At 46.6% G+C, this 23,879-nt stretch overlaps 1 protein-coding gene across 3 annotated transcripts in view; it reads left to right on the top strand.

Annotated features, from left to right (window-relative positions):
- CRYBG2 (crystallin beta-gamma domain containing 2) overlaps window positions 1–23,879 on the top strand; it is a 98,142-nt gene that overhangs the window by 18,806 nt on the left and 55,457 nt on the right. The window contains exon 3 of one of the 3 annotated variants that reach the window (XM_077337728.1): window positions 10,611–11,722. The exons of 1 other annotated variant lie outside the window; for it this stretch is intronic. In XM_077337728.1, the coding sequence (XP_077193843.1) occupies window positions 10,611–11,722 (1,112 nt within the window). Of the gene's footprint in view, window positions 1–10,610; window positions 11,723–11,803; window positions 11,936–23,879 lie in introns of those variants that run through there. One more of the 3 variants, XM_077337730.1, reaches the window with a different exon arrangement.

Genomic DNA, 23,879 nt, shown 5'->3' on the forward strand with positions numbered 1-23,879 from the left:
AGCCAATCAGTGGTATGAGCTTCTCTCCAAGATATTTGAACAACTAGGACCATTTTGACCAGCATTCCAGTACCCCTGATCCAACACCCAACATAACTGTGTTGGATGAGTGGAGGGCGACCAGGATTATGGCTTTTCCCCAGTGGGCCTCCTGTAAGATCATGCCATGAGTTTGGTCACCGCTTCCCCTGACAGAGGAGGAGACTCCTTGGTGTGAGAGCCGTAATCTCCGAAGGCGTGTCCGGAATGTGTATATTTGACTGCTTATTATCTCACAAATTCACCTGCTTCCTGCTCCCTCAGCAACTTGTCTGGGTGGAGCTCCTAGGGCTCTCGTCGCAGCCACTGGAACTTTGCCCATGGGAGGGAAGGGCCCACATTCCAGCATGGTTCAGTGCCTGCAGGGGAAACCGCCCACTGCCTGACGTGTTGAGGGGGCTGCTGTGTGTTCCCTAAAGCCCGTTTTGTTTGCATTTATGCCAGTGCTCTGCTTTTCTCCCTGCTGGAGGACTCAAAGCCATTTACAAAATTGTTTACAACCACCATGCTATGAGGTGTGTTAGGCTGAGTTAGGGTCACCAGCTCTGCATTGGGAACTACCTGGGGACTTTGGAGCCAGGAGGGGGTGGATTTGGGGGCGGGGGGGTGCTCTCAGTGGAGTACAATGCTATGGAGCCCACCCTCCAGAGTAGCCATTTTCTCCAGGGGAACTGATCTCTTTAGCCTGGAGATGAGCTATATTTTAAGGCAGTGGTTCTCAACCTTCCTAATGCTGTGACCCTTTAATACAGTTCCTCATGTTGTGGTGACCCCCCACCATAAAACTATGCAAGTGTTCTTTCACAGAAATTAAACCGAAACTGACCAATGGCGTGAAGATCCATTGTTCAGTTTTTTTCCCCCTGGGGTTTCACAGTTCAGCTCTGCCTCTTGTCCCACCATGCCCATCTCACTCTTTTCCACTGCTCCAGACAGATGAACTTTCTATGTTGATCTACCCCGCAAGGCTGTTGTGTGGATGGCGCCCCCCCAGCCAAGCTGCTTGCCCTGCCGTGACCCCTGTGAAAGGGTCATTCGACCCCCAGGTTGAGAACCACTGATTTCAGGTGCTAATACCCATGCCTGCTGGGGGCTGGCATCCCTAGTGAGTCTGGGGCACTGGCCCAAGTGATCCCAAATCCTAGCTTGACGCCCTAGCCACTACGCCATGCTAATGGTCAGTGCTCCTGCTCCATACTGAAAAGTGCCCCTCCCAGTAGACCAAACTTGGGCACCCAGCTGTGGACCTGACTTGCTTTTACAGTTGGAGACCAAAAGCTTACTATGGATAGGGCCATGGGCAGCATAGAGCTTGGATTCCTGAGGACCTCAGCTTTCATTAAACCCCTCAACACTTAGTTGCCAGTCCTCATGGCTACAATGAGCAATGCTCATGTTTTATTCTATCCTTAATATTCAGCACTACCGGTACACATGCAACTGGTGTATTCCTAAATGCTCCAGGGAGATGAGGTTCCATGCCCAGTGTGCTCCCCACCTTCATGGCTTCCAGTCTTTCCCCCTACTCATTAATTCCAACTACCCTGTGACAACATATAGTTCATTTAAAAGATTACAAGTTCTGCATTTCGACACAAAAAATCATGTTAACTAGCAAATGGATGCAAAAAAATCTAATTTAGATTTATTAGGTGAATAAAATAAGGATTAGGGGGTGGAGGTTAGAGTATGAACAGCCTGAAACCCATACTGGCAGAGATTAAGGAGATACAGAAACCCACCTCTGGCCTAGGATCTTCCTTTTGATTCACTGGAGGAATCAAATGTGCGATTTCCCTTTTGTGGCAAATAGGAAGACAAGCAAATTGGGAGAAACCCCAAGCAGTTCTTTCAGCATGCTAACCTTCCATGCACAGGGAGGGTTTTTTTTGCAAGGAGGTAAATGTGTTTTAAGCATTCAGCTATGTAGTCCTATACCTGTAGCCTGAGGGGGCACTATCCAGGAAAGTTAGCAATTACCCCTGAAGGTCAGCTTTGCACAGAAAAAAATTGCTTTCCCCCTTTTCCCTTTAAAAAGCAAATTAAAAAAAGCTTCCGAAGCCCTGTAGCTAGGATTTGTCTGAGAGCTGAACTACACGCTATGTGGCAGATTTGTGATAGCATCCTCCAGTGTATTTCCCCCCTAAAGCAGCATGTAGGGAATGCAGATCAGGGCCAAAGAGCCCCCCCCCCCCTTTTGCTATTTTCCCAACAGAAATTCCATCCCTCTCCCTATGCTGCTTTTAGCCCCAGCACAAAATGTTTCAAAGCACAATCGCGTTAGTCATCCTTCTTCCCTATGGATGCTAATCAGCGGGAATGTGGATGAAGGAAAGATTTCTGTTATAATGATAATGGATCTGCCAAGTGCGCTATCATTTAACTGGTTATTTAAAGAGCAGGATTTCAGCATCACAGTAGGGTGGTACCGTATGATACCACGAAGGCCCCTCAATGGTACCACAGCATGAAGGTTTACAAGATGGCAGCTGGGGAGAGACCCCCACTGTGCCTGCTGTTTCCAGCTCCAAAGAGAAAAGAAAAAGGTTTTAAAATTAAAAATAAAACTTCTACCCTTGTTTGGGCAGGCTGACTCACCACCTTCCAAAGTGGCTGGTGATGGGCCTGGAGTGGGTAGGAACAGGAGGGGCACCAGCCATTTAAACCTTTGCTGCCTGAGGCTCCTCTCATGTTCAAAGAAGCCTGGCAGGGAGGTATGGCCTGCTGACATCACTTCCTGGTACTTCAGAGCCTGAAAAATATTTCAGTGGTACCTCCATGATCAAAAGGTTGAAAAAGGCTGTTCTAGAAAAACCATCATATGTCCCTTAGGATCACAATGGCAATCTGGCTACAGCAATTTGATACAAACTAAACACTGATGGTGTGGGAAATGCTATGTAAGGTAAGGGGAAAGGCACTAATGTGGTCATGACATGAAAAAAATGCACACCTTCCCATCCACATGGTGTTCAAAAGCAACTGCCAGCATGGATGCTAACAGCAAATGCCAGAGGCTGTTTTCCTTGGCACTCAGAGTCAGATCCCTGGACAGGTAAGGAAAAATGTATAGCCAAACACCCTTCTCATTATAATGCCACAATGAAAAGGACTAGAGATGCCCTTTTATAAAAATGAAAGTTGGGAACATTATTGCAATAGATCACTGTAGTAATAGCTGTGTGAGTTTCAAGTGCCTTACAGTGACTCTGTAAGTCAATGACCTCAGAACATCCTGTCGTTAATAGTCATCCTCAAGTCTTGCAAACAGAGAGCCGTGGTGTCCTTGACTGAGTCAATTAATCTCATGTTGGGTCTTCCTCTTTTCTGGTTGCCTTCAATTTTTTCTAGCATTATTGTCTTTCCCAGTGTCTCTTGTCTTCTCATAATGTGACCAAGTATGATAGCTGCGGGCTTGGTTTAGAACTCACTTTTTTCTATGGTCTTGTTGGTGGTCCATGGTATCTGTAAAACCCTCCTCCGGCACAACATTTCAAGTGAGTTAACATTCTCTCTGTCAGCATTTTTCATTGCCCAGCTTTCATGCTCCCATGAAGTAATGGAAAATACTATAGTATGAATTACCTTGATCTTGCTTGCCAGCGACTTACCCTTACAGTTAAGGAACTTTTCTAGCTCCTTCCTGGCTGCCTTTCCCAGTCTTAATCTCCTTCTGCTTTGTTGGCTCCAGTCTCCCTTCTGGCTGATGATGGAACTGAGGAATGAAAAACTGTAACTATGACCAATGTGCAAAGCTTGAGAAAGCCCTCTGGGGGTGATGTGGGAAATGGTAGGTAAGGTAAAGAGAAAGGCATTGATGTGGGCATGACTTTAAAAAAAATGCACATCTTCCCATCCACATAGCATTCAGAGGCACTTCAGTCAAGATACTTTGGCATAAAAATCGCACCAAACTGAGCTTTGCAAAGATCACAGCAAAAGGGGGTGGGTGGGGGAGAGGACAAATAGAGGTTGACAAATGGGAGCCTGCAAGCCTTGCAGGGGGGGGGGAATCCCATATCCCCCTCCCAATACTGGGCTGATGAGGCTCCAGGCCCTACCACCGAACATTGAGCCCAGCAGCCAGCGTTGCCAGTGCCACCTGTGGGCCTGGAGTGGCTGCTAGCATCTTCTTCACTGAGGTTTGCAGCAACTGTTGGCATCTTCTGATCCCAGGTATGTAGAGGCTGCCAGCAGCTGTCACTGTGGCACTGAGGCCCACAGTGGCTGTTGGCATCCTCTGCTGTGGCTAGACCCAGGAGAATTATGGGAAGAGGATCCCCTCCCTCCTCACTGGATCCAATGTGGCTCCCAGGCTGCACTGCCACTGCCAGTAGTGGGCCCAACACAATTCCCGGGTTGTGCTACCCCAGTATGGCTCCCAGTCTCTGATGAGCATTGGAGCTAGGTGCTAATACCCATCCTCCCCAGTATACCTTTTTTTTAAGATGTCAGGTTTCAGAGCAGACTTCGGGAGGGTCACCCAAGATTGCAGAATATTCTTTTTTGGGTAAGTGTGGCTCCAGTCCACAGATTTAGGAATCTGCAGATGGGGACCACACTTGGGAAATAGATATATGGATGTCAGGTCTATGTTCCCAAAAGCACTGCTGCAGTGAGGAAGCCAATGTGGAGCAAGACATCTGTGTGGAAATGAGTGTGAATGTTGTTTCCCAGAATCTAAACTATAGTTTAATTAATCCTGGTTTAGAATCTTACTGGGAACAAAACAATGTCTTGTTTGTTAATATGTCTGAAGATGACTGTCTCAACAAACTAAAGCTGGATCAAATTTGGACATTTTAACCGACTGGAGGTTTCTCTGCAACCTGGAATCTGCCCTGGCAGCTGATTGCAACCCCGCTTGCCCGGAGAGGATGGAGTTCAGGAGCCTGAGGTGTTTTTGGGGTTCATTCTCTTCACACATAGATTGTGGCTTCTTACAACACCTTTAATAAAGCAGTCCCCGTCCTGATAACCCAAAGATAGCAGGCGCCTTCAAAGCGTGCCTCTATGTCTGTTGCCAACATTGTATTTTGGGAGTAATTTTGTATGCTTCTGGAGGGGATTGTTTATGGAAAGCAGATGTAAGGCATCTTTTAAATAAATTCATATCTGGGGAAGGTAATTAACTCTCGTGGCACTCAGCCAGTTACTTTTTAAAATCTGTCCTCTGCTTTTTTACACATGGGAACAAGGAAGCAGTTTCTACTGTCTTGTTGAAATAGAGGTTGAATATGCATGATGCTGCAATTGAGCAAGGGCCATTTGTGTCCTATGTCATGCAACTTTAAAAAAATTAAGCCAGACAAAATCATATTGCTTGAATAGCTGCAAAAGTGTCAGGTGCCTCATATTTTTTGCTGAAAATGTCAAAGATTTCCCAAGGCTTAAATATTGAGCACTCTACATGTCAATGTCAATGTTGCATGGAAACATTACAAGAGAAGGCACCCTATATGAGTAACTGAAAGAAAGAGGGGAAAGGATTAAGAGGAAATTGGCAGGGGAAATGTCTCTACTAGGTCTTGCAAATGCTTCCTACAAAATTAGGAAGAAGAGTTTTTTTTTTTAAATCCAGATTTTTACTACCTGAATGAGAATCAAAGCAGCTTACAAACACCTTTTCCTCCCTCTCCCCACAACAGATACCCTGTGAGGTAGGTGGGGCTGAGAAAGTTCTGAGAGAATTGTCAGTGCCTCAAGGTCACCCATCTGGCTGCAGGCGGTGGAGTGGGGATTCAAACCCAGTTCTCCAGATAGACCATTGCTCTTAACCACTACACCAAACTGGCTTTGTATGTACAAAAACCAGGTATGAGGTTATATTTAAAAGTATATGAGGAGAGAGATGTTTATCCATGAATGGTGATCTTGTAACCATTTTCAAAAATTTGGGCAGTGCGTTTTGGATTATCAGTAAACATAATAAAACTCAAGTTGACAACATACTCTCTACCTGATTGGTCCATCCTGGGGGTGTGCCACCAATTGGGAGAGAGCACTGTCCCAATGAGGGCCAATCATTTCAAATTCCATGCAGATAGGGAGAGAGCACTGTCCTAATGATGACCAATCAGTTCAAATTGTGTTCAGATGGGGAAAGAGCACTGATTGGCCTCCCTGGGGGGGGGGGGGTGTTCCCAGTAGGAACAGACCACTGTCCCAATAAGGGCCAATCAGTTCAAATTGCATGCAGATAGGGAGACAGCACTGTCTCAGTAAGAGTAAATCAGTTCAAATTGCATGCAGACAACTCACTCCCTACCTGATTGGCCTTCCCTTGGGTTTTCCACCAATAGGAGAGCACTTGCCCAATTAGGGCCAATGATGGGGCTTATCTGTCTTCCTCTTCCTGCTGCTTGCCAGGTAGAAGAGATGCTGGCCTCTCTGAAAGGCCCTGCTGCTAGTAAATTGCCCCATTTTACGCCACTTCCTACCCTCCATCTCCCCCCAGGCAAAGGAGGGAAGCCAACTGCTTCCTTTGTCTCCTGTGTTGGTACCAGGCTTCAGCTCACTGCTGGAAAGAAATACAGATAAGCTGATACAGGAAGGCAGAGACAATCAGTTCAAAAACATTCAAAAACAGAATGCAATAAATGTCTTAACTCAGTCCAGGGAATCAAGTATTGCCTCTAGTATTCAAATAATGTGTCGAGCTGCTGGTCTATGAAAGGAGTGGTCTATGAAAGTCACTATTGTCTACAGCAGGATTTCTCAACCAGGGGTTTATTTACAGCCCTGAAAGGATTTCCTGAATGGGTGAAAATTAATTGGTAATATAGATCTGCCCCCCCCCCCAGCCAATGATGTGCTTGGAGGGAGTGGAAAGGGGAGAGCCCCAGGTGTGCTATGCTTCCCAACCATATTCTGAATGATCACACAACTTCTGGGGTTTCTTGAAGCCTGAAGAATGTTTCAGGGGTTTCTCAGTGGTAAAAAAGTTGAGAAAGGCTGGTCTCTGATTGGCTGCAGCTCTCCGGGGCGTCAGGTAGGGATTTCATCTGCTACCCGGAGATGCTGGTGATTGAACCTGGGACCTTCTGCAATCAACACAGACGCTGTGCCACTGAGCCACAGCTGAGTTTGAATGTACTAAATGTGAGCTAGAATGATGAAGGGGGCACTCAAGGCCCCATCATTATCCTGTTGTGGATTGCAAGTTACCTGCTTGAAGATGAAGATTAATAGTTTGATATTACAAGAATGATCTTGGAATCAACTTCAGGTTCACTTGCATTTCCTGGTTAGGGTTATATGGTTGGAATGTGCAAAATTCGTAGCTTTTACAACATGGTTAAAATACATAAAAGTTTAATATACTTAAGAATTAAAGTTAAGATTTAAAAAATATCAGCTCACTAATTAACAACTACCTAACTACACACACAACCCATCTCACCCCTCATTTGTCTTGCCTGACGGTTGCATAGGTCAGTGGCACAGGAAAAGGAGGGAAGGTACTTGAGAGGGGCAGATGGAGCCCCAACCATAGGCCTGGCAGAGGAGCGCTGTCTTACAGGCCCTGCTGAACTGTGATAGCTGCGCCAGGGCCCTGGTCTTGGCTGGTGGCTCCTTGCAACAGGCTGGAGCCAGGGCCAAAAAAGCCCTAGCTCTGGTCAAACTTAGGCAGATGTCTTTGGGGCCACGGACATACAACAAATTTTCACCAGATGAATGAAGTGCTCTCCAGGGGACATATTGGGATAGGCAGTCACTCAGGTACAGGATGGACCTTCTCTTTTTCTTCCATCCCCTCTGTTGGGCAGCAGGGCCATGTGCTGTTGGGCCTCTCCCCCTCCCAGGCCCTAGGGCAGCTCTTCCTGCTCCCCCATTTAGTAAGATTGCCTCTGTGTCCTGATGCTCTTGTTTGCAAACTAGCCATTGTCAAAATAAACCCTGCCTTCTTGTTACACCTGAACCGAGTCTTTGAGAAGTTCATTTTTGGAAGGGTGCTTGGGCATCGTGGACTGCTCATTGGAGATGTAAATCTTGGAATATTGCACAGAGGTGTCAACCAGCTGGTCTAGTGGATCTGACTCGTGACATTCAGAAGTTGCCAAAGGGTGACACTGGGGGCCTGTGACCAGGTTCCCCAGCAGGTACAGTCCTAAGCCAATTTATGCCTTTCTAAACCCATTGATTTATGTGAACTTGGAAAAGTATAGTCTGTTTAGAATGGCACTGTTCACCTCAAAAATCAGTTGGCAGGAGAGTGCACATGGAAAGAGAGGTGTAATTCTGCCCCTCCACCCTGTGCCCTTCCTTCCTTCCTTCCTTCCTTCCTTCCTTCCTTCCTTCCTTCCTTCCTTCCTTCCTTCCTTCCTTCCTTCCTTCCTTCCTTCCTTCCTTCCTTCCTTCAAAATGGGATAGAGGGAAGAAGAGCAGAATACCCCGTAAATGCTCACTCTCACATACACACATTCTTTTCCACCCACTATTCATGGTTGCTTTTGAGGCTCCTGGTGCAATCCTTTGCAGAGTTACTCCAGTCTAAGCCCAATGATATCAAACGGCTTAGACTTGCATAACACTCCATAGGGCTGTGGTCTCAAACACATATTGGGAGATCCATTCTCAAACAGTGACTATCAAATGTGTTTTTAACCTAAAATGGGACAGGGGAAGAATTAGAGTCCTTAATTTTGTTGATAGACATAAACAAGACTGGTCTCACTCAGATAAAATAAAGAGTTAATGTGTTGAACAGTTGAAATAGAATCTCACAGATTTAGGTTCAGAGTTCTTCCCAAATCTTCAGGTATTTCCGAACTCGGAGCTGACAGCCCTAGAAACAAACTTGCTAGTGGGATAAAATACAGCTCCTCAGAGCCATTTTCAGGTTGGGGGATAGGATTGCCCTCCTCCCTTTCACTGAATCCAGTATGGTGTAGTGGGTAAGAGCAGTGGCTTCTATCTGGCCAGCCAGGTTTGATTTCCTGCTCCTCCCCCACATGCAGCCAGCTGGATGGCCTTGGGCTCGTCACAGCCCTGGTAGAGCTGTTCTCACAGAGCAATCCTGTCAGAGCTCTCTCATTCCCACCTACCTCACAGGGTGTCTGTTGTGAGGAGAGGAAGGGAAGACGATTGTAAGTCGCTTTGAGACTCCTTCAGGTAGAGAAAAGCAGGTTATAAAACCAACTCTTCTTCTGAATCATGGCCACCATCTGGATCCCTGCACAACTGCTAGAGAGGAGAAAAGGGCTTGATATTTTCATGGGACACTTAGCATCTTGCCTTGCTGTTGCTTGATTGTGTGGAACAATTTCCTTGTGTGGGTTTTTTATTCTACGTGTGGCGAGGGACATCTGATTTTCTGATTTACAAGGACTTTGGAAGAAAAGCTTTATGCATGAAGTGGTAGTTCTGTAAATTTGGGCATTAAACTCACTCTGGCCCTACTCTTATCCATGTACTACTACTACTACTACTACTACTACTACTACTACTACTACTACTACACCTGGCTTCTTCTCTAAGCACTTTGGAATTTTCAACCAACCCCATAAATGTTATGATAACATTTTGGGTGGGTCTGTCTGCCTGTTTGTCCAACAAGTGCACGTTAATCCTACCCTCCCTCCAAGAAACTCAGAAGACCTTATATATCCTCTCAACAACCTTGTGATGTGAATCACTCAGTGTGTAGGTGAGTGGCCCAAGATTGACCCAGTGAGACTCATGGCAGCACAAGGAATTTGAACCTGTGCCTGGCAGATTCTAGTCCATTCTACTATACCGCTCTAGTGTGAGTAAAATCTTTGACAAGAGGATTATGCTTTTTCTATGCACCATCCCTGCTCTGATGATTCACTAGAACAGGGGTGGTCAAACTGTGGCCTTCCAGATGGTCCATGGACTACAGTTACCATGAACCCCTGCCAGCTGGTAATTGTAGTCCATGGACATCTGGACAGTTCCACCCCTACACTAGAATGCAGTCTTGGGGTGTATCAACCAAGACATCACATCAAAATCACAGGATGGCATAGTCCTGTTGTATACCACATTGGTCAGTCTGCACCTAAGTACTGTGTGCAGTTCTGGAGGCTTTGCTTCAAAAAGGACATGGACAAAATTGAAAGGGTACAGAGGAGAGTGACAAGGATGATCTGGGGCCTGGGGGCCAAACCCTATGAGGAAAGGTTGAGGGACTTGGGAATGTTCAGCCTGGAGAAGAGGAGGTTGAGAGAGGACAGGATTGCTGTCTTTATTTGGAAGGAGGGCAAGTAAAGGTTCTTGTTGGCAGCAGAGGAGAGAACCTGCAGTAAAGGGGTTTAAACTACGTGTAGAATGCTATCAGGAAAAAAAATTTCACAGTTGTAATAGCACAGCGGTGGAATCGGCTGTCTAAGGAAGCTGTTGAGCTCCCCCTCACTGACAGTCTTCAAGTAGCGGCTGGACAGATACTTATCCTGGATGTTTTTAGACTGATTCTGCATTGAGCAGGGAGTTGGGCTAGAGGGCTGAATAGCCCCTTCCAACTCTATGATTCTAAAGTGCTTGTTCGGTCAGAAGAATTGTCACTTCATTCCTTGGTTTTTCTCACAGCTCCCCCTTTCACCCCACAGGCCCGTGGTCTGAGTTCATCTGAGCCCGATCTCTGGAAGAATGGCCTTCTGCGCAAGTTTGGGAGCCTCGCTTGGCGCAAGCAGAAGAACAGCCATCTTGAATTCCCAAAGCATGCTGGGAGTCCATCCAACAGTCCTTGGCCTTTGGGGCGGCTCCACAGACCAGCAGTTGGCAGCGACTTGGACATGAGGAGCAGGTCTGATCTCTGCCCTTCTCCAAGCCAGGAGAGATTTGAGTTGTCTTCTCAGAGTAGCAAAATAGACTCTGTGAGCACCAGCCCACTTCCATCAGCATCTTTTGACTCTTTGCTGTCCTGGGGAGATGGGAACTCTTGTGACTCGACCTTTTCCATCACTAATTCTTCTCTGGATGGCCTAGCTTCCCCCCAAATGAAAGATGATAGTTTCAAGCTTCTCCCAGTACAGGAGAAAACCTGCAGTACCCTAGAGTCCCTCTCGGAGTGGGCGGAAAATATGTTTGAAGAGCATTTAAGCCCTCAGGCTTCCTGTCCCACTGGAACAGGGGAGTTGGGGAACCTGAGCTTCACAGGCAGCCCTGGAGAATCCATCCTGGGGCACAGCATTGGGGAAGAAGAATTGAAGACCACAACCAGAAGCCTGCATGGGGACGACATCTCTGCTTTTAAAACCAGGCAACCCAAGACTTCTCCAAAGATCCTCTATGAGATCTTGATCACTCTGACCAGGGAAGAAGAAGAAGAAGACAGGATCGTGGATGCAAGGCCATCAGCTCACTGCAGCGAGAAAGGACTAGAGTGCCACTCGTCTAGGGAGGGAACACTTTCTCCGGGGGTTGCTGAGTTAGAGAAAACAGAAGACCGACGTCACTGCCAGGAACCAGCCCGACCGGCTCCCCGGCTGTCAATGCTCAAGGAATTCCAAAACTGCATTGAGCCGCACGGGGTGGGAACCTTTAAGGCACGCGGGCCGATACTGAGTCCTGCCACTGGGAGACAGGTGTCACCGCAGTGGGGATCAGAGCCCAGCCCAGGGCAACATAAGCACGGGAGTGCGATAGATCAGCTGCATTCAGGGGATGGCGAGACGGCTGAGGGAACAGGCACCGTAGCACCTGTGTCTTGGGCAGACAGGTACGTGGAGAAACTGGTTTGGGAAGTGTTCCTAACAGCAGGTGTTCTGTCTGGGCTAACTCTGGGGGTTCAGAGACGGAGATGTGTCTCGTCAAAGATACCGGAGACTGGACTTTCTGTTTCTCTCTCCTGTCTGGGATCTCTTCCTACAGCACTGGCCCTGTGACAACTCATGTGGAGTATTTGAATTTGAACCGCTGGTGTCCCATTTTGGTGTGTACTATCTAGGAACAGGTATTTGGGAGGAGAAGGGAAAAGAGCAGGAAGCGTTATGAGGTTTGTCTGTAGTGGGAGTGGGCTCAAAGAGACTACAAGGAAAGGAGAGAGGTGACCAGGTTTATAGGGCAGTCCCCCCCCCCAATGTTCCTCTCTGCTATGGCTCTCATGCCCAGGTCCCCTTGGATGATAGAAGGCTTGACTGGCATCCTTGTCAAATGCTTGGACCTGGTCAGTACCATGTGGAATGAATGCATGTAAAACTTGAGCGTTTCAGCACAGAAACTTTTATTTGATTTCTTGTGTGGGCTAGTTTTAAATGGATGGGTTGACATTTGAAGTCATATTTTTATCTTTTTATTGTTACTGGAATGGGGGTAGGAATGGCTAAAGGTGTCCTAGTAAAGAATACTTGCATGTGACAGGCATCCTGAACAATCCTGCTCCAGTATATTCAATGGGTTCTCTGAAAAGGGTTATTAGGATTGCATTGTTAGTGCATTAAATCTGACATTTCCATCTCTTATTTCCCCCCCTGCCTTTCCTCAAGAAGCTCAGTGACAAGCATCATTATTTTTACAACAGCCCTGTGAGGTAGGCTAGGCTAAGAAAAAGTTTTGTGTGGCTGATAGGGAACTTGAATTAGGGTCTTTGTAGCTCTGGCAATCTATATTACATCAGTTATTGTTCCCTGCAAGAGAGCTAAAGAAAATGTAGGGTCTATAAATATAGTTATGTTTAGCTGATCACTTGGTTAAAAATTGGCTCCACTAAAATTCTTTTTGCTGACAGTCCTAAAAATTTTATGTTTGCTGATAGAGATCTAATGTGGCTCAGATTGGAACCAAGCTGTTGCAAGATCCACCCTGATTTTCTTAAAGGCACTGCTGGTTTTTTAAACCTGCTTTTCTTCTTGAAGTAACTTGGAAACAGAGTGTGCAAAAAGTGTGGCCTGTGCTCCTATACCAGTTTCCTCTTTTGAGACCTGAGAAGTACAATGGACAGTAAAGACAGTCGATAAATGCATATTTCTGTGCCTGATAGGAATATTAATCACAATAAAAGGGGCCTTAGAGGCCCAACTTTCTTCTGTGTTCCAGTAGTCCAAAATCAGAACATTCCTAACAAATGGCTGTCTGATCTCTTCTTTAAGATCCCCAGTCTTAGGTAACTGTTGATTTTGAATGCGTATTCACAGTTCTTTTTAGTCACAAATTAAAGCAGAAGTCCACTCGTAGTTAATGGCTGTGAGGGAACACAATTCCTTTAAGTATTTGAAAGGTTGTCAACAGGAGGGCAGGCAGCTGTTCCTGTTGGCAGCTGAGGATAGGACCAGCCGTACTGAGTTTAAATTATGCTTTGAAAGGTATCAGCTGGATATGAGGGGAGGAATCACAGGGTAGTTCGGCAGTGGAATCAGCTGCCTAGGGAGGTGGTGAGCTCCCCCTCACTGGCAATCTTCCAGCAGCCGCTAGACCAGTGGTTCTCAGCCTTCCTAATACTGCAGCCCTTTAATACGGTTCCTCATGGGGTTCCTCCAACCATAAAATTAGGCAAGGGTTCTTTCACAGAAACTAAAACGAAACTGACCAATGGCATGAAGATCCATTGTTCATGATTGTATATAAATTGATTTTCCCCTGGGGTTTCTCAGTTCAGTTCTGCCTCTTGTCCCACCATGCTGATCTCATTCTTTTCCACTGCCACTGTTCGTCTGTCTGACGAACGTTCTATCTCGATCTACCCCGCAAGGCTGTTGTGTGGATGGCACCCCCCACCGGCCAAGCTGCTTGCCCTGCCACGACTCCTATGAAAGGGTCGTTTGACCCCCAAAGGGGTCCCGACCACCAGGTTGAGAACCACTGAGCTAGACAAACACTTGTCAGGAAAGCTTTAGGCTGATTCTGCATTGAGCAGAGGGTTGGATTAGATGGCCTGTATGGCCCGTTCCAACCCTATGATTTTATGATGCTAGTTGGATTAATCAAGAAGATTAACACTCCCTTTCAGTCAGATCTTAATAAGATGGCAGGTCTTATTCCATTTAGATGCTCATATCTTGCATTTCCTGCCCTGCAGAGATCTCAGCTGCTTCATCTATAAAGCTGTAACTTTGGTCTTACCACTCAACAACATCCTGAGCTAGATTTTACATTTTGACTGACAGATGGGAGTGTCTCACACCCATGCCAAGATCATCTTACTTTCTTTTGGACAGGCTCTAGTTTTGATCCTGTCTCTTTAACATCTCCCCCTCTGTACCTTTCTGTTGTATATCTAAAACTGGGCTTGATGGATTAATTAATTAATATCCTGCTTTTCTCCCCATGATTGCTCTCCTCTTTCCCCGTTTATCCTCACAACAGCCCTGGGAGGTAGGTGAATTGCAGGGTGTTCACCGGGTGAGTGCTCATGATAGAGTGGGAATTTGAACTTGCGCCTCCCTGATTCTGGTCTGCCACTTTAACCACTACTTAGCTCTGGCAATCTTAGCTCCTGTGCCTCTGAGGGAGTGAGCTCTGTGCTCAGGACAGTTTATCACTGGATTCCTCCTCTCCTTCACTATTAGGAATTTTCTCCTAATGCTTAACTGAACTCCCCTTTAGGGATATAAGCCCATTAGATCTAGCTTTGACTTCTGCAGCAGCAAAAAACAAATCTTTGCCCGCTTCTGTTTTGAGTATCTGAAGAGTGCAAACTGGGTCTGTGTTTTTTGTTTTTGTGAGTGCAGCTGAAGGTTAATTCCAGTTTAAAATATGGGCCACCAGGGAGCTTTGGGGCTGAAGGCCCATCTTTGTTTTTGAAGAAAGGGCCTGCAGGACAAGGAACTCAATAACAAAATAAATACAGTCTGGAAATAAAGGGCTGTCCTTTCAAATCAGGGACAAACTGCCTGTTGATTCTGCCACGCACCAGTCCCTCGAGGCTGAGGTGTGTGTGTCTGTCCGGAAGCCATCTATCTTTGTCAAGATTTTGGAAAATCGCCGCCGTATATTTTAATTCTTGTTATCCGGCCTGTTGTAATAACTGGTGATCAAGACATGGTGTCAGCAACAGCACTAATTAGCCTACACATTAGGTGAAGGAGACTGTGGCTCAGATGTAGTGCTAGGCATGTCAGCCTCCTGGTGGGACCTGGAATTACAGCTCATCTCCAAAGACAGAGATCAATTCCCCCGTAGAAAATGGCTGCTTTGGAGAGTGGATTCCACAGAATTGTACTCCACTGAGGTCCCTCCCTGCCTCAAATCCCGCCCACTCCTGGCTCCACCCACAAAGTCTCCTGGTATTTCCCAACCCAGATCTAGCAGTCCTAAGTGGAACACATGTTTAGCTTACTCAAAGGACAAGGTTCAGCCTTTGACATCCACTGTTAAAAGGTCTTGGTTAGCCCTTTGCCTGCCTGCGAATTGCTGCTTGTCAGAGTATGAGATAAAGCTGCCAAGAGTCGGACATGACTGAATGGCTGACAACAACAGCAGTTCTGGAGGCCTCACATCAAGAAGGACGTAGATAAAATTGAAAGGGTACACAGGAGAGTGACGAGGATGATCTGGAGCCAAGGGACCAAGCCCTATGAAGATAGGTTGAGGGACTTGGGAATGTTCAGCCTGGAGAAAAGGAGGTTGAGAGGGGACATGATAGCCCTCTTTAGGTATTTGAAAGGTTGTCATTTGGAAGAGGGCAGGATGTTGTTCCCGTTGGCTTCAGAGGAAAGGACACACAGTAATGGGTTTAAACTCCAAGTACAACGATATAGGCTAGATATCAGGGAAAAATTTTCACAGTCAGAGTAGTTCAGCAGTGGAATAGTCTGCCTAAGGAGGTGGTGAGCTCCCCCTCACTGGCAGTCTTCAAGCAAAGATTGGATACACACTTTTCTTGGATGCTTAGGGCTGATCCTGCGTTGAGCAGGGGCTTGGACTAGATGGCCTGTATGGCCCCGTCCAACTCTATGATTCTATGAGAAGGAACAATAATTGGATGGCATAAAATGGCTCTGTACGTCCGGGTTAGAATGCTTCCCGATGGACCTTTTACTCCACTTTGCCTCCATACTGGAGTGGTGTGTATGGAAGGATCCACACGATTGTCCTTTACAGGTTTTACATGAAGTATCCTGTTCACACAAACTGGAAGCTCATTAGCCACATGTATGGCATTGTGACATTTCTTCTGGTGAATACCAGACATGATGTCATGTCACTGGGGTTGATGCAATGCTCTAGGATTTGGGCAAAACTCTGAAGCGGTTCCAAAATGGTTTACAAACACCTTTCCCTTCCTTTTCTCACAATAGACACCCTGTGCGGCAGAGGGAGTTGAGAGCGCTCTAAGAGAACTGTGAACAACCCAAGGTCACCCAGCTGACTGTATGTGTAACCATTACAACATATTGCCTGGTGGAGTATCCGGGTCATGTGCGTACAGCAAGAGCCTCATGTCTGTAGCATGAAAAGCCACTGGTCAAACCCTTCTAAGAACCAGTATAGTGTAGTGGTTGAGAGTGGCGGCCTCTAACCTGGAGAACTTGGTTCGATTCCCTACTCCTTCACATGCAGCCAGGTGGGTGACTTTGGGTCAATCACCATTCTCTCAGCCCCACCTACCTCGCGGGGTGTCTGTTGTGGAGAGAAGAAGGAAAGTCAATTGCAAGCTGTCTAGTCCCCTCCCTGTCTGACCCCAAAGCAGCTGCTGCTGTTTTTCCTGGATGCAACCTGCAAACACAAACTCAACACATCTGCCTTGGACAGTGCTAAAATCCAGGCATGGAGCATGTGGGAAGGGATGACAGTTTCCCCTCAGTTATTGATTTGCGTTACGGCAACATAGTGAAAAGAAATCACCATTGTGCCAACTCTCACCCAGTGCCTTACAAGTAGACCATTTGGTGGTGTGTGTCATTTTCCTCTCAATTTCTAGCTTGTTATGATTTACATGTCTTGGCTAATTGGCAGGTTGAGTGGAATTAGGCTGTGTGCAAGTGGATGGCCGTGCCTTTGGACAGGGCGTGGGTCTTGAAGGCCTGCTGTTGTCTCCCAGCTTTGCTAATAGACTTTGGTTGAACTTCTGCAAGGGCCTTTCTTTTCTTTTTTAAGTCTCCAATTACAACCGATGCATTTCCTTTGCAGGAGCTTCTTGGCATCCTGGCCAGACACATGCTAACGCCCAACATGTTTAAATATTCATGCTTCTATTTGCACATATGCTAGACATTCCTTATGTAAAACAGAACATTATCTTTGGCTTCATTGCATGGCAGACTAGGGCGTTATAATCTTGCTCTTAAGCAAGGGTGGAAGTGGGAGCCGTGGACCATGGAAATGAGGTGAAATAGACTCTTGAATATATTTTCCTCTAGCTTCAGCAGCGTTTCCCAAGACCCGCAGAAAGTATGTGCCCGTGCAGGGTTGTTCCAGCTATGTTCTGGAGGACCTTTGGACCACTGGGAAGTTTAGTAGACATTGTGCAAGAAAAAAAATCAGAAAGGATGGTTGCCAGCTCTGAGCTGAGAAATACCTGGATGTTTGGGGGTGGAGCCTGAGGAGAGCAGGTTTTGGGGAGGGGAAAGACTAAAAAGTGGTATAAAAGAGTGCCATAGAGTTCACTGTCCAAAGTTGCCATTTTCTCCAGGTGAACTGATCTGTGTTGCCTGGAGATCAGTTGTCATTCCAGGAGAGCTCCAGCCACCACCTGGGGATTGGCAACCCAACCTAGCTAGTGACCTTTTTAGCTTGCCCTTCAGAGTGCTCAGAGCGCCATACAGGGCTCTCCCTCCCTCATTTTGTCCTCATAACAGATCTTTAAAAATTTATTTTACTTTATAAAGTCTGCCTTTCTCTCTGAGACTTAAGAAAAGTTGCAAAAATTTAGCGGAAAAATCGGAACAATTTAAGGCTTTGGGACAAGCTTGGATTATGAGGCCAAAAAATGCAATAAAACAGTATAAAAGTCAACATGACATGAAACACAAACAATGGATTATAGAAATCAGAAAGTGATGCAGTGAAAGCATGAAACAAATTCAGTAATACGGTGCCAGACGAAAAAGAAGAAGAGCTGGTTTTTTATACCCTACTTTTCACTACCCAAAGGAGTCCCAGAGAGGCTTACAAACACCTTTCCCTTCCTCTCCCCACAACGGACATTCTGTGAGATAGGTGGGCTGAGAGAGCTCTAACAGAACTGTTATGTGAGAACAGCCCTAAGAGAACTGTGACTGGCCCAAGGAGCAGGGAATTAAACCCGGCTCTCCAGATTAGAGGCTGTTGCTCTTAACCATGCTGGCTTTCTGTCCCTTTTATCCTCCTGAACTGTTGCAGTAGGCTAGGCTTATAGACAGAGCAAATGCCCAGCCTAAGATCACCCATCAAGCATCATGGCAGTACAGGAAATTGAATGCTGGGATCGCAGATCCTAGCTCAAGACCATAACCACTACACCTTAATGACTTTCATAAGTTTCTTTAAAGGCCATTTTGCCTTCCAGGACTTTTCCCTCCTGCCATGGGCTACTGCAGGAAAGTGTTTGCAGCTGGAGATAATCCATATGTCCATGGCAGGGGCTCATGGTAATTGTAGTAGTCCATGGACAGATGGAGAGCCGCTGTTTGGCCATCCTTGATCTAGGCATACACATTCAGTAAGTTCAGGGTAACGTCGAGACTCAAAACATCTGCATCATGGGACGGCCCAGAATCCCCTGCAACATACTAGACTGGTGTGGCAAATATTTAGGTGTTCCTCAGCTGATGAATTCATGTTCATGCAAGGTCTACAGTTTGAAAACCACAGCTAAAGGAGAGAGAGTGCTGCCCTAATGGTTAAGTGATTTGGAAGAGACTTGGGTTCAAATCCTCACTCAGCTGTGAAGCTTGATGGGTAGCCTTGGGCCAGCCACTTTCTCTTGGCCTAACCTCCCTTACAGGGCGGTTGTGAAGATAACATGTAGGAGGAGAGAGTGATTTTATTAGTTGCTTTGGATCCACATTGGGGAAAAAGAAGATGAGGAAATATCTTCAGCTTGGTCTCTCCAAATTATACCATGGCTCTTAAAAATCTGCCTTCCACTCCTCCATGGAGTTCTGGTATGCTCAAAAGCTTGCTCAAGGTATTGCACCAATTTGGTTGGTGCTAATGAAAAGGCATTGGAGAGGATTTTGCTCCTTTCCAAATTATTCTTCATCCTGAGGCTTCATCCATCACAGATCCCTTAATGTCTCACAAAGGATCTGTCCCCTTTATGCCACTCATCCTGCCATAACCATTACCTATCAGCAGGACTGGGGAACTTCTGGCATGCCAAAGGCCGCCCTGGATAGACTCCATTGACCCAGTTGTGTATTTTACTTGCTTGTGATTGACATCCACTTAGCAGAGGCCCTTCCCTCTGCCAATTAATTTTGTTCTCACTAGTCTCTGGTCTAGCTAGCATGGTCACTTATCCTAGCTGGGAGCCGGCAAGAGGCCAATGTATTCCTAGCCCCAAGTCTTCCCAATTACAAATCAGACCTAGACAAGATCAACAAGGCAATCCTCGGGTTTTGAAATAAGTGGAAGGAGATTGTTTGGTATTCAGATACTGAAATATTTTTTAAAAAATCCATTCCTCAGGCTTGTCATGGCAGGTCTGAGAAATTAGGAACCTACTTCTAAAAAATTAAAATAAAATTTCTATCTGCTTGCATTTTTGTTTCAGGTGTTATAAGTGCTCCACAGGTGTCATCGCTCATTTCATTTTGTAATGTCTGAATAGGCGAAGGCATCCAGAGCAATTTTCCCAGACTGATAGTGATCCATCGGGCCACTGAGACAAATGGAATCCCCTTCTGGCCGTGCTTGCACCATCCTTTAAGGGCAGGATAGCCAACTCCAAGTTGGGGAATTCCTTGAGCTTTTGGGATGGAGACTGGGGAGGGCATTGTTTGGGAAAGGGAGTGACCTCAGGCAGGTATAATACCAAGTTCACCCTCCAAAGCAGCCGTTGTCTCCAGGGGTACTGATCTCTGTAGTTTGGGGTCAGCTGTAATTGTGAGAGATTTCCAAGCCCCACCTGGAGGTTGGGGTAGAGATGCATATCCCCCCTTGACACTGGTGGGGGATGGCAAGGTATGGTTGCCAGATCCAGGCTGGGAAACCCTTGGAGATTTGAAGATAGGGCCTGAGGAGGACAGAGAGCCCAGTGGGGCACAATACCGTGCAGTCCATCTTCCAAAACATCCATTTTCTTCAGGAAAACTAACCTTTGTAGCCTGGAGAGGAACTGTAATTCCAGATCCCCAGGTCCCACCTGGAGGCTGGTCTCCCTAGGTTGGTAACCCTAGCTAAGATGTTTGTGTGTTTTAACCTGCACTTCTGTGCTCATAGGAGCTCCCAATGTCCGAACCAACAGCATCAACAGAAACCATCAATGCCACAAAATATTTAACCAGTGTAACTGTTATCAAAGGGGTAGTCCACAAGATGAAGAAGCAGGAGTGAAGGGGTGGCAACAACTCTGCCCTGTCTATGCAGGGTTTTTTAAAAATGGAGTGACTGGGGAAGTGGCAAAATCCTGGACTGTAAATGCAGCAGATTGTTTGCCAGCCTCCAGGTGTTGTGTAGAGATCTCCGGGAATTCCCAAACTAGATTGGTTCTCCTGAAGATTGTGGCATTGTATTCTGCTCAGTCCTCCCTAGGCTTCACCCCCAAATCTCCAGGTATTTCTCAACCCTGAGCAGGCAACCCTAGTGCTTTAGGGGAGCGTTGCAAATGCTACCACAAAATGGCTGCCTTTGGGGTTGGATCCGCTTGGCTTTGGGAGGGAGATGCAGTTTGGTGTCGGTTTCTAAAAAGAAGGGAAGGTTTGTTCCCTGCTCAGCCGCCACAGAGACTGTTTCCGCACTAGCGAGGTAATTTGGATTCGCATTTTAAAGGGTCGACTTTTTCGTCCGTTTCCGCACTAACATTTGCTTCTTCAGGTGCAGTCCGGAATTTCCCCCTCACTTGCCCCTCACTCTGCCACAGAAGCGCCCCTTGGTGACCTTTTGCCAGTCATACACATTCAGCCTACCCTATCTCACAGGGTGGCTGGAGGAAAAGACAATAAGAAGAGGCATTTCGAGTCCCCACAGGGAAGAAAGACAGGGTGGAAAAGTATTAAATTATCAATCCTTGGTATTAACTGATGAATGGTTTCATGCCAATGCCAGTTATGTTTACCTGTGTTCTAGAAACAACCTGGCTGTTTTGTCTCGCTCCTGTGATGTTATCTGTGGACATATTTCTCCCTCAGTAATTATCGTGCGAGCAGGTGGAAACTTTCTGATCAGGTCAATAACCGCAGGGAGTGCTCAGCCATATATCAACAAGAAAGAGTTGTCATTTTGAGGGGACGTTAATAATGTTTGAACCACCACTATTAATTTTTCCTCAGGGAAATGGGACTCTTCAGTGTAGCTGGAGAGAAGGGCTGGTTTATCCAGCTGGTTTGTCACTGCCAATGCCATGTTCGTGTAAAAAGAAGGGTCAGGCCCTCTGTAGAGGATGTCAGCCACCAGGTGGGACCTGGGGATCCTGTGAAATTACAGCGCAGCTCCACACTACAGAGATCAGTTCCCCTGGAGAAAATGGCTGCTTGGGAGGGTAGACTCTATGATATTGTACCCCCTGAGGTCCTTGTACTCTCTGGGTTCCAGCCTCAAATCTCTAGGATATTCCCAACCTGGATCTGGCAACCTTTCCCTCCTATCCCCTGCTGGTGACTGCGAAGGGGGGGGGGGCAGGGGACCTGGAAACCTACTGGCCTTCTACCAAGCAAGCTGCTGAAATCAAGGGAATAAGCACTTGAAAAACTGCTCCAGGGGTCCCCAGCCTTGATGAACCTGTGACTCCTTCTGGAATTCTGAGAACTTATAGTCGGCACTCCCAGACATTGGCTGCCATAGGAGTTGGGATCAGTTTAAATGATGTGCTGTATTCATTCACAAAACCTTGGGAAATTCCACAGATGGCAGGACCTTCTCGGCCACGCAGCCTCCAACAATGGAGGCAGCTGTTTCTGAAAGGCTACTCTCTTAAGATGCAAAGGTGATGCTTCCAGGGCTCTTTTAAAGTACTTCCTGCTTCAGGGAGATGGAGGAAAGCCAAGATTCGCTCTTTACTTTAGGAAACATGCTTCTGGGAAGAAGCAAATAGGCAGCAGCCTCACTGTCTTGAGACCCAGCTTGGTGTAGTGTTTAAGAGCAGCAGCCTATAATCTGGAGAACTGTGTTTAATTCCCCACTCTTCCACACACAGCCAGTTGGGTGACCTTGGGCCATCACAGTTCCCTCAGAGCTCTCTCATTCTCACCTACCTCACAGGGTGTCTGTTGTGGGGAGAGGAAGGGTAGACAATTGTAAACTGTTTTGAGACTTTTTCAGGTTGTAGAAAGGGGGTACCCCCCCCCAAAAAAAAAACAAAGAAGAAAGCATATCTTGGCAAGACCACTTCCGGGGAGGCAAGAGTTTCAATATCTTTAACATGGTGCGTCCAGCATCCCTGTCTTAGCACTAGCCAGGGCTAACCCCCAGCCTCCTACTGTAGACAGTCAGCCAGTGACTGGAAAGAAGGAAGCTTTGCACTGTGGCTCAGTGGCAGAGCATCTGCTTTGTGTGCTGAAGATTCCAGGTTCAATCCCTGGCATTTGCAGTTTAAAGGATCTGAGTGTAGGTGATAGGAAAGACCATGACCTTAGACCCTGCAATCAGTCAGGGTAGACAATGCTGATCTTGATAACTAAGGGCCTGATTCAGTATACAGCTTCCTATGATGCAAGGCAGGCAATGGGTCTAAATGGGGGGGGGGGCATTCCTCAGCAATAGATGTTTCTAAGAATTTTTGTCCAATTTTTCCTGCAAAGAATTCTCCCTTCCCTTGCTCCTCTCCTCACTGAAAACCTCACTATTGCTCCTGCAAGGTAGGTTAGGTTGAGAATGTGTGACTGGCCCAAAGTCATCTCGAATAGGAATTTGATCCTGAATCTCCGAGATCTTAGTTTGATTGTCTATCTGCTACACCATTCAAATTATTTACAGTAGATATCAGTATCTTATAGCTGTCTATGACAGCTATATTTATTTTTATTTTTTAATTTATAATCACATTTATATCCCACCACTCCCACTGACATGGCTCATGGTGGGTAACAATAGACAACCCATGATAAAATCCTACTAACACAATGATAAAATCTGTCTAACCCACCCCCTGCTGGCAAAAAATTCCCCCCTCCACCCTGTACCATTGGCCCTGAGATACAGTGCCTTGGGGGATAATTCCAGGGGCGCAGGATGACCTGGCTAGCCAGTGAGGGGCCCAAATCTAACTGCCTTGGCTTCAGCCAAAGACCTCGTGGAAGAGCTCTATCTTGAAGGCCCTGCAGAACTGTGAAAGTTCTGTCACGGCCTTCAGCTCTCCCAGGAGCTCATTCCACCAGGTCGGGAATGAGGTCAAGTGAACCTTCCTTGGGCTGGGGACCTCCAACAAATTCATACCCATAGAGCATAATGCCCTGTGGAGGCGGGGCATAAGGAGATAAGCGGTCCCGTTCTGTAAGGTTCCTAGGTGGATTGTGGACTGTACCTTGAGTGGTCTAGAGTTCCTCCTTCCATCCAGTGTTCCCTCTGGGACAGAGAGCAAGGAATTTCCCATGTGCCTTGATCCTTTTTATTGGGTGTTTGGAACAGAGAATTTTGGCCACTGCAGTGTCTTATCAGTGTTTTTATGACTGTTTCTGTACTGGGAACTTCACTGCCTGGCTCCTGTGTGGGAGTACAAATCTGGGGTAGACGAGGTACACCAGCCCAAGTGCTCCCGCATGTAGGAACAGGAAGAGATGGAGCAACGTGTCCCAGCTCAAACTCCAGCCTACAGCTTGGTACAAATCCTCGAGTGTGGAAATGGTCTACTTGAGGCAGGA

This window comes from Paroedura picta, chromosome 5 (assembly GCF_049243985.1).
Source record: "Paroedura picta isolate Pp20150507F chromosome 5, Ppicta_v3.0, whole genome shotgun sequence".
Taxonomy (NCBI): Eukaryota; Metazoa; Chordata; class Lepidosauria; order Squamata; family Gekkonidae; genus Paroedura; species Paroedura picta.